We start from the raw sequence: 11,726 nt of genomic DNA, 5'->3' as shown, positions 1-11,726 counted from the left end.
AACATTCTCACTACTAAAAGAGCGAGCATATTTGGCGCGATGGGAATTCGAACCCGCGACCCTCAGATTACGAGTCGAACGCCGTGACCCACCTGGCCATGCCGGGCTACTTTTCAATCACTCTTTCTAACTTAGTTTCTAGACTGCTGGGTTCGAGTGTTCGATTCGCAGTCTAGAGGCCGTGGAATCAAAAACCGTTGCCGAACATGCTCGCCCTTTCATCACTGGGAACATCAAAATGCATTATTAAATACCACTATTCTGGCGGCGGGTGTTGTGAATAGTTCCCTTCCGTCCATCGCTTCACAATAAGGATCTTGAGTAGATTTTCTAAAAATTCGACAAATAAACAAACGCCGTGTAACAACCCAAAAGTAACAACCTAAAACTGTGATAAATATCACTTTATAAATAGATTTAATTCCTGTATGGGTTGCATGAGTGTTTGGGGTCATAATCTTCTTGTTAGTAGAATTATTTACTGATAATATGCAAACCATTGGATATACCATGACAGATCAATATATGATGGTACTTGTGCTGGTTCATTATTTCTATTTATTTTGCAAATATATCCTGTTGCCTCAGCAGAAAAAACACCACCAAACTATCACACTGTCTCCCAACTGTTTCACGGTAGGTGGTATGCATTGAGAAAAGTGCCTTTCAGCTTTCTTATACTGGACGTACAACCTATACATGAACCAGATACTTGAAATTTGGACTCATCTGTTCTTAATACCCTATTCTGAACATCAAAAGTCCAGATTTTGTATATTTTGACAACTTTCAGTCTCTTGACAATATTTAGATGTCGAAGTATATATTTTTTTAACTGCTACACAATCAGGTATTCTATTCGGTCTTCTTGATACTGTAGATCTAGACACTTGTCTGTCATTTGGTACATGGTTGAGATCAGTGACAGTCTTCCTTCTGTCACGAAGGCTGCATAAACAAAGACAGTTAAGATCAGTATCATTAAGTTTAGGCATTCTGCCTCTTCCTCTCCTATTTTCAAATTTACCTGTCTTGATCTCACGATCTATTGTAGACATTTCAAGTCTGCAGCAATTTGTTGGAGTGTCCAACCAGCATCTCGTAAAGATTTTATATGATATTTCTGCACTTCTGACAATTCTTTACAATTTTATTAAGGTTTATTTGAGGGATGTTCCTTCAAGTGACCAGCAGTATGTCTGCGGATTTAGAGTCCTAGAAACAGAGTTTCGATATCTGTAGTGAGCAGAGCACAATAGCCCATTGTGTAGGTTTGTGCTTAACAACCAACCAAACAAACAAAATTTGTTGAGTGCTTCTAAATTTATTTCTTCTAGTATATAGTAGTTAAGAAACTGCATATGGTACCAAGACAGTTATTTCAGACCCTAAATTTGAACAGTATGTTCATGCAAGCAGAACCCTTATGATATGACCTTGGTATAAGTATATGGGAATTTTAAAGAATGATAAATATTCTCACCCTGGTTCATCCAATTGTCAACAAGGAACAGTGAAGAGTTGCCCTAGTGTTGATATTTACAATCAATAATGGCATGGAAGAATTATCCCCATAAAATGGAAGTAATAAAAATACATTCTCTTGTCCTAGCAATTTTACACAGTGTTGTATCTTTAGCTATTTGTTGGTAATTTTCTCCACATTAATGGAAATGAAAACCAAATCCTGGACAAACAAAAATCATCAAATCACATTGATCCCAACTTCTCTTAAAGAATTTTAATTAATTACAATTCATTATCTCCGCATTGTAATTTTTATTTGATATCTATTATTTTTATGTTCTCATTTTTAAATGCACTATTATGTTATCAATATTTTAGTCTTACAGAACGTGTATCATTAATTCATTTTATTAATATATCTCACCATATCTATTCTGGGCATTACTACTTCTTGCACACCCTCGGTGGACTCAACAGATAGCCCGATGTGGCCTTGCTATAAGGAAAACACACACACACTTCTTGCACAAATGCATATTTTTGTAAGCAGTTCATATTTCAAAACTACTCATTCACACACACACGCAATGCTTTCTCACATTTGATATTATACTCTAATAAACGTGTGACGTCTCATTTCCGGTACAATGACCTCACAAGTTATCAACATGCTTACTTTTTCATCAGAAATAAACAACGAATGATCACTGTAAGCCTTGCAATGGCCATTCACCATTTACTTCTGATGAAAGAAAGTCCATTTTCCTAAAGTTTTGTTTTCCAGCCTAGAGGTGTCGTAATCATTCCCTGATTCTAGTAGAAAATAAATCATAAAGGGCTTTATTTATTTATTTTATATTATAAGTGTTCAAATTCACTTGCTTAGTTACTTTATACAACTGATAATTTCCTAGACAGATTTAGTTAAAAACAAAAATTCATCATATTTCTTCTTGTTTTAAAACAAACCTGATTGATAATATTGAAAGACGAAGTTAGTGAAATCGCTAACCATGATTAAAGGCCAGAGTTATGAGACTCATAACCTTACTGTAAGATAAGGGTTAACAGATTGATAAACTTGCTAAAAGACTAACGTTAGTAGATGGATAATCTTGTTGGATAACTATTTTATTTACATATACTTCAACAAAGTATACTAATGCAAAAATAAAACAAAAGACAGTTACATGTATAATAGATGAAGAAACATTTTATTTACACGAGTCAAACGCTCCAGAATATTCTTATCCTGTCATTAGTAGGATAATGTCTTATCCTGTAAAAAAAGTGTATTGGTATATAAGACCCATATTTTGGAAACTAGACAACTGAAAAGCATAAACTACAATAAGGAAAAGAAACTGGTAGTGCACAGAAATTTAATTTTAAAGGGTTTGTTTCTTGAATCTGATTAAAGTATCTATGGACTCAGATGACAAATCGGCCAAGAAACACCAGGGAAACGTACCATACAATTTTACTTACTATATTTGTAATACTATGCTATTATACTTAAAACTACTTTTAAAAACGCTTGCAGAATGAATTTGGTGTAATGCATAAAATAACACTGTAAATAACTTTTACTTATCAAAACAAAAGAACAGAAAAAGATAGATAAAAGTGAATTTAAAAGACTGGAGTGAAATGGAATCTATGAGTATTTCTAAGATCCTTTGAGTGAAAACAAAGAAAGTATAATAGTATATCAACCACACTACATCTGTGATGAGCCCTCCTGCCAATATCAGAGCTCATCAGAACGGCTGTGATACAATAAATGTAGTGGCCATCTAAGAACTATTCTTGTAGGTCAATTAGACTAATAACGCTTAACAAAACATTACCCGATTTATAAGAAATTTGACTAGCTTAGTGATAACTTTATTAGAACAATCTTTTCTTGATTAACAACTACTCGATCTTTCACACAATGAATTCTCAATCAACGTTCACTAACTCCTTGATAAATACTTCTGTGAACTCTTAATAACTGATTATTCACATTTATAAACAATTTTGTTTTTTCGATTTAACAACATCACTGACTCAACGGTAAGCTTGTAAACTTATAATGCTAGAAAACTGGGTGTCAGTATTTGTGATGGGCATAACATAGATAGCCAGTTCCGTAGTTTTGTGATTAACTACAAATGAACAATCAACTTAGCTCTTTAGCTAACACCTAATTAGAATATCGAAAATATAGCTTATAACAATATTGATTTCATAAAAGGCTACTGTTTTGATGTGGACTAGATTAAGCCAAGCGTAATTGTCTACAATATCATTTATATCTTTTACGAATTGAAATTGAGAATGAAGATTAATAATATATTAATATTATTTTTTCATTTTATGTTGGTCACTTTTTAATTTTTTTACTGGTATTGAGAGCAGTGGGATAACAAACGACTTTTGCCATCTAGTGGTAGTTGCTTGAAATGCAAAGCAAATTAAACTCCCTCAAGAGTGAGGGTGGAAGTTGAAACTGGTATTGCAGTCACACATGGTATATGACCTAATTTTATGTGTTGAAATTTCAAAACGTAACTTAAGAGTTGGACCTTTTTCAGTGACTATTATTTTGGTGCAAAGTTGTTTGATTGTTTTCGCCAGTTTTTATTTTATATACTGTAAAATTAAAACTCGGTTGGTTACATTTTGGGAGAAATAAGTATTTATTTTGTTCTTCCCGAAAACTAAAATGGTAAGTACTACTAATAACAACATTTTAGTAATACTATTATTATTAACTCCACCTTTAGTTTTACTATTAGTATTAGTGTTACTATTAAGTATTTTAGTAATAGTAGTAATAAAAATAGTAGCTTCAACTTTCAAGTAAGTTAAGAAAGTGATGAAGTCATTAATTTTATAAAAATTGTATTTATACGTGCTATACAGTGTACTAATACTATTACAGTAGTATTAGTAGTAATAGTATTGTATAGTACAATATTAGCTACAACTATTATTACTGTTACTACTAGTAGTAGTACTACTAATAATATGTATATATATCAAATATTACTAAAGTTATTGTGTTATTATTGATATTAACTGTGTTTAGAATTTATAGTAAGAATGCTAAAAACTATTAATATTACGCTTATATCTAGTTTTAATTAGATTTCACAGTATATCTTTTTTAAGTACTAATCAAATATTGAGTATAACACTTGAGTAATTAAAATGGGATTATAATAGACAGACTGATGGAAGGTTTTGATGCCCATACTATGGATCCATTTCTACAAAGGCACCAACAGTTTGGCATTATAAATATATTTCACTTATTTGTCAGTGATGACATTCAAACAAGTGGTGGAGGAATTATAAGCATGCCTTCTTAAGTATGTTAATGTTTATTCTGTGTAATATAGCTGTTTACTAATTTAATATTATGTGCAGTTCTGTAACTTTAGGTTTAACTTTTGTTAATTATTAATCAAGTTTTATCACTGATAGTGAACATTTTTAACTGAAATTAAATGTATATGTGAATAATACATATATATTCACCAACACCTTTATTAACAACATATGCTGGAACTGGGCATTGCCAGATAGGTGAATATTCTGATTATAAAAGTATTTCACATATTATGTTTTGCAGGAAGAATTTTGACAACTTGCTAATGTTTTAAAGTACAGTAATAAATGTTTTAAAACCTTAAACTGTGTTAAATTGTAAATACAGTATTTCAAATGTGTATCGCACTACAAATAGCTAACAACTGAAGTTTGATAACATGATAAAACAACAACCAATAAACAAAGCCACACCAATTCCACCAAGCTACAATGATCATTTGTATTTGGAGGTATTGAAATTTTCAGTTACAAGAATTTTTTTGGGTGCAAAAATGCCAGGTCACAAGTAATTACTCTATGAAGCAAATAATCTATTTGTACAATGACAATGTAAAACCACAAGTCCCAGTTTCACTATGAGTTGCAGGATGAAGACATTCCAGTAACTATAACAACTTGTACTGGGTCATAAATTCAGAAAGGTGTGGTGTTACAAACATCACTATGTAGGAAAAGTAGATTTAGAACTTATTTAACATTAAAGAAATTATTGCACAAATTATATATTACAATATACAAAAGTAGTAATATTCTATATATTTTTTTAAATTAAAGACAATTATAAATTAGAGACATAGCACAATAAAAAAAGGTAAATTTATACTTTGTGACATTAGTAGCTTCAGAGTTGGTGATTGGGTGCTACTGTAAGATAGTTTTATTCCTTCTTCCATCAAACATACTCACCTTTTAGCCATGGAGGCATCATATTTTGTTTTTAAATTGTTGTAATGTTAACTTTAGCTACTTACCCATTCTTAATTTGGAACTGCCAATGAAAAATATAGCAGCTGTTCTACAGTAGCGCCACCACCAACCCTTGAGCTAGTAAGGTAAAGTGAAAATTTACTGTTCAGTTCTTCTCTCCCAAAACCACTAATTCACAATGTAAGCACCCCAATCATTGAACTGTACTGACTCGTATCTAAACAAATATGAAATCATTAAGAGGGTAATAATGAATTACCTTAATGCCAATATTTTAATTATTTGGATATTTGTAATAATTGGAAACCTAAATTTATGTTAGTCATGACACTAATAATTAAACTGAAATTAATTAAAAATAATGAAAATATCTCGATTACATGGATAGTTGGATTAATTGAAAGCTTAAAATTGAAATGCAAATGCTGGTTAGTTGATTATTTTAATGACAGTAATTCATTTTATTATAATTGTGATCAATCAGCTATTTCATGTTACAGTAATAAATGACTGTTGGTAATTAATTCTTTAGTTGTATGATAAGATACATTATACTTATCTAAAATGGCATATCTGACATAAGGATACCAAATGAAGGAAAAATAGTCTTAACCAATGTTGTGGTAACACTGATATTCTAAAATGTAACATGTATAGTTTCAACAAATACATCCCAAAACTTGGAGATTCAATTCGTTATACGATATATTTTTCTTAATTATATTTAGACCTTTGCATCTCTCTACTATATCAACATTAACAAAACAAAAGCACGAGTCAGTCTTTCATCAGTTGTTTGATGGCCAGAGTATAATTTTTAAACTGGATAGTATTGAAACATTTTTATTTTGCTGTTTGACCACAGATGGTATTAGTTATGATTTTTCAGCTTCCATTAGAAACTTAGTAAGTTTAGTTATTGACCATCAATATCATTGGTATATATTTGTTTTTCATTTAACCAGTTTTTAATAACTGTTCTCTTTTTTTTTTTTTAACCACTAAAACTAAATTCAATGCACTTTAACATTTATTGTCAATGTCACGACACTTTAACTAACAATTAATAACTTATGACAATGTATAACTTTGAATACAGCCCAGCATGGCCAGGTGGATAAGGCACTTGACTTGTAATCCAAGAGTTGTGGGTTTATATCTACGTCACACTAAACATGCTCACCCTTTTAGCCATGTGGGCCTTATAATGTTATGGTTAATCCAACTATTCATTGGTAAAAGAGTAGCCCAAGAGTTGGCAGTGGGCCGTGATGACAAACTGCCTTCCTTCTAGTCTTACATTGCTAAATTAGGGACAGCTAGTGCAGATAGCTCTAATGTAGCTTTGTATGAAATTCAAAATAAACCAAAACAAAACCAACTTTCCTATAATCATCTGAAGTTCAAACTAAACACTTCCAGATGGAGTTATCCTGAAAGTAGATGTCAAGAATTTCAAATAATGCCAAATTTTTGATGATCCATAATTATAAATTTTGCACATGTTTTTATATATTATACAGTGGTAGTTAGTGAGGTTATGAAGTGTTTTGCACTCACCATGTTTTTTTTCTTAATGATCACATGTGTTCCATAATTATGTAGATATTGTGTCCTTACAACAAAGAAGCCACAGTAGTGTAATTACACAGGCCTACCAATTTGAACTTCATAAAAATTGTTTTGGTTTTAATAATGGATTTTCTATAAGGTTTTTCTTTGACATAAGGACTTTTTTACAATTGAGAAGAAAAAAAACTTGCATAGGTCAAATTATTTTCTCAATAAATTTATTGTGGTAATTATGTTTAACAAAAATACAAACAAATAAAAGGAAATGGAGTAACATTGGTGTAAAATGAATATCCATCCTCGTTCATCTTGAAATTTTGGGAAATCTTTATCTTTTAGTCTCAGAACTCTTGTGTTGTGGTCTTTCTTTCATGTATAGCATTATGACATTTTGTGAAATATCTGTACATGATTCAGCGTACTGGAATTGCTGTAGAACATATAAACATTTCAAGACAATACAACCGTTGCAGGCCTATGTCATTCAGATCCTCACCTAATGTTTTTAATGTAACATTATGTACAGAAACAACAGAGTTTGGTCTTTCAAGGTTTTCTTTTCACATTCACCTTTGAGACAAGTAAACATAAACTCACTCTATAAAGTATTTTCCATTCCATCATCACTCTTTAAGGGCTCAATTTTAAGAGGAACTTAAATTTATTATACTTAAAACCTTGCTATTAGTTTTAATATCAGTCAGCTAGTTCTCATAAGCCCTTTTGAATTTCTTTTTAACCAAACCTCTGGCTTTTCCATGTTTCTGTACTCTTCCAACTATCTGTCAGTTTAAAGTTGTACCAGTTATTTCTTTTTCCTTTATCTTTAGTAAGTCAAATATGTTTAATTTTACCTGTTGCAGTTGCATACTGTACAATAGAATGTCTATATTGGTATAGTATTTTGTGATTGGTTGTCATCATACCAATCAGAGAGTGGTACATTATGGTAATTTGGAACTGTTTCTCATCATACCAGTCAGAGAGTGGTATATTATGGTAATTTGGAACTGTTTGTCATCCTACCAGTCAGAGAGTGGTATATTATGGTAATTTGGAACTGTTTCTCATCATACCAGTCAGAGAGTGGTATATTATGGTAATTTGGAACTGTTTGTCATCCTACCAGTCAGAGAGTGGTATATTATGGTAATTTGGAACTGTTTGTCATCCTACCAGTCAGAGAGTGGTATATTATGGTAATTTGGAACTGTTTGTCATCCTTCCAGTCAGAGGGTGATATATCACTGACTCCTATTCAAACTTTAATCTCCTTTAAAATAGTTAGGGAAATAGTATTTGGCTTAGAAGTTTTAAACTTTCTAATTTTTTCTTAACAAGCTCAGAATATATTGATCTCTTGAAAGGGCTTCTTCATTTTGTCATGTCCCACATGTGGTAGCTACATGCCACTGGTCATTTAATGAAGCACATGTACTATATGTCTGAACCTGAGGTTTCTCTCAGTTGTGAGGAAGATTATCATTACAAGGACTATTCATGAGTATGGTAAAACTACCCTGTCTTATTAGGATAGTGTTTGTACAAACTTGACAGATGTGTTACAAACCTACCAGGAGAGAGAGAACAGTTGGAACACTAGCACTGACCAGTGTTTAGACCTGAACACCACTAAAGAAATTGATTTGCATGAGAAGGAGGCATAGAACCAATTCGTGAAATTGAATGACAATCTAAAGGGTATTTGAAAGAAAATTGTGATCTGCCAGCAATAAAGTATGATATAATGTTGACCAGGCCTTTTTGTATAAGAAAATAGAGAGTAAAGGCCTAATAAATGAAATACTAATATATTCAGTTACATATTTGTACAATATCATTATAGTTTGCCCCATCCCAAGTTTCTAGTTGTGGTTAGGCTTAACCAGTGTTTCTATAATTATTAACACTACTATATCTTAGAAACAATAAGTCTAAAAGGATGATCTTTAAGTATATTTGACCTGGAGAACCACTTGATGACCTTGTATAGAAATATTCTTTGTAAAGTTTTATGAAACAATTCTTGAAATTGATTTCTCTGCTTCTTGAAGAATATATTTGCAATTTAACAAAATTTTATTATATTGTTAAAAGTAGATAATTTAAAATAGAACATGAAATAGTGTACATAATCATGTATGGGGTGAATCTCATAAGCATTGTCATAGCTCATTGAGAAACTTGCAAAGGGCAGTGGCAATAAACATTTGTATATAAAGTGTGTATAGCTGTTAATATGTTATTATGGATGTGATAAGTTTTTGGATAACTGAAGTAAGTGCTCGGAAATTATTTAGTTTTCATAAAATCAGAATGTTTATATCTATTGTCAGAGAAGTTTTAAAATCTTTTAAGTTACCAAATAAAAAAATTGAACATAAATTTAGACCTGACTGCTTGTTTAATGTTCATAATGTACTTAGGTACTATTAATTTAATCTAGAATAGAAATGAAGATGGATGTAGCCATCACTTAAATCTTTTGTAAAGTGCCTGAACAAATACCATACCTAATACAACAATTAATTTTGTTTAGTTGACTGTCACAAATCTGTATTCATTCAATTTCAGAAGATGAAAAACTTGTTGAGGTTTTGAACTCGAATGTCACACAGCAGTAGTTTCAGATATGTGCTCAAATGTCAAAGCTTCCAGTCACGATGCCTGTGATATCTGGTAAGTTGTTGCAGTGTTTTAATAAAATAAATCATTCATTTTAAAAGTATGAAATAAAATGGCTCAACATCTGAAACATTTTTGATGTGGGAATAAATAGCAGGATGGAACTGAAGATAGCACAAGACTTCTGTGTAGGACTTGATCACTATGGTGGATCTTTAACTTATGATCAAACCAAGCAATCTACATAGATCAGAACTAAGAAATAACTCAGTAATTAACACACATAATGTATTACACTGTTTCTACTTGTAATAATTGGAACACGTTGATTTTTGAACTTTGTACCTTCACTGTTAGTGATACTTTTTGCCATAAACCTAACACTATCCCACTGGGTTTGGTCAACTTTCAAAATTTACATTAGTTCTAAATCTGTATACTGAGCTAATAAGATAAAATCTTTTCTTCATGTTAGGCTAAAAGTATCAACTGCATCACCTGATAAAACTTGGCCACACACTACTATCCAGGTATCCTTGTTCCTCTGTTTTCAACTGCTTGTTCATTATTTTGTCTACATCTCACCCATGGTCTTACTATGAGCCATCTTTTTAGGTATCTTGTTTTTTATATACATCTGTTAAACATGCTCATATCACCTCAACTGGCCAAGGCTTAGCTTAAGCTGCTATTATAAAATATCAAATCTGTCAGTGGCTTGGTAGGCCTAACCTCGGTTCTAACGACTGCTACTTAGTGTCATTCATGTGTCTGTCTCCTGTACGGTTATAGGTCTACCATCATTAGATCCAAATAGAGACCCAAGGTAGCCAGCCTCCAGCTGCTATATTGTCAAAATCACATTTCCTTAATAATGTAAAATAAAATTCAAAATTAAATATATGTGTATGTAATATACAATTTGAAAAATGATAAAAACAAATGTACACACACACACATACATATAAACATTTTAACTATTATTGTTAGTTAATCTAACATTAAGGAAACAACAGAATATAGATTACAAAATACATAAAAGCTAGTTATTTCATGCACTACCACTGGCTCTCAATCACTCAAAACTATTACATCAGTACTGATCCAACAATGGTGCAGCAGTTTGTCTGTGGACTTAAGAGTGCTTGAAATCAGGTGTCAGTACTTGTGGTGGGCAAAGCATGGATAGCCAATTATGAAAATTTGTAACTACAAACAAAACAAGTACTAACCATTCTTGGGACATTTATTACATGTACATGGTAGACAAAATATAGTGGCTGTCCTGTAAGATATCTTCTGGCTGTTGTTTTAGTAGTTGCATGGATCAACATAAAAAAGAATTTTTTTTTTTTTATGGATTCATCTAACATTCATAAGCATATGACAGAACTTGTGGTGAGCACCTTGTCACAGAGAGTTGCTGAGTAATAAATTGTTCAAACAATTAAGTTTGACTGTAACTTAGGTTTAATGCATAGTTGTAACTCTTTAGCCTAAGTTTAACATATTTTTTTTTATAGTTTAGTCTAATTATTCAGTAACACCAATGTAGTAAAGAATAATGAAAGTACTTTTTTGGGGCAGATTTAAATTTTGGTTTTAGAGAGTATTTAAAAGTGAAAATTTTGAACAAAATAAACAAAAACTTGCATCTTTGTAAATTTATTAGTCATCTTACTTCAGATTGAATATGACACAACCAACTTTTAAGAGCATTTGTTTTTTCCTTTTTTTGTATTTTTATTTTCGTG

At 31.5% G+C, this 11,726-nt stretch overlaps 1 protein-coding gene across 8 annotated transcripts in view; it reads left to right on the top strand.

The window, feature by feature from the left end:
- The first annotated feature begins 3,900 nt into the window (after window positions 1–3,900).
- LOC143243814 (uncharacterized) overlaps window positions 3,901–11,726 on the top strand; it is a 67,141-nt gene continuing 59,315 nt past the window's right edge. For 3 of the 8 annotated variants that reach the window (XM_076487542.1, XM_076487524.1, XM_076487515.1), the window contains exons 1-2: window positions 3,912–4,019; window positions 9,922–10,026. In XM_076487542.1, coding sequence (XP_076343657.1) covers window positions 9,990–10,026 — 37 coding nt within the window. In that variant the 5' untranslated portion in view covers window positions 3,912–4,019; window positions 9,922–9,989. Of the gene's footprint in view, window positions 4,181–4,680; window positions 4,827–9,921; window positions 10,027–11,726 lie in introns of all 8 variants that reach the window. The other 5 variants (XM_076487532.1, XM_076487507.1, XM_076487499.1 and 2 more) reach the window with 3 other exon arrangements.

The sequence above is a fragment of the Tachypleus tridentatus genome, chromosome 1 (genome assembly GCF_004210375.1).
Source record: "Tachypleus tridentatus isolate NWPU-2018 chromosome 1, ASM421037v1, whole genome shotgun sequence".
NCBI lineage: Eukaryota > Metazoa > Arthropoda > Merostomata > Xiphosura > Limulidae > Tachypleus > Tachypleus tridentatus.
Note: the sequence above shows the minus strand (reverse complement) of the source record. Positions and strands in the feature narration are given on the sequence as shown.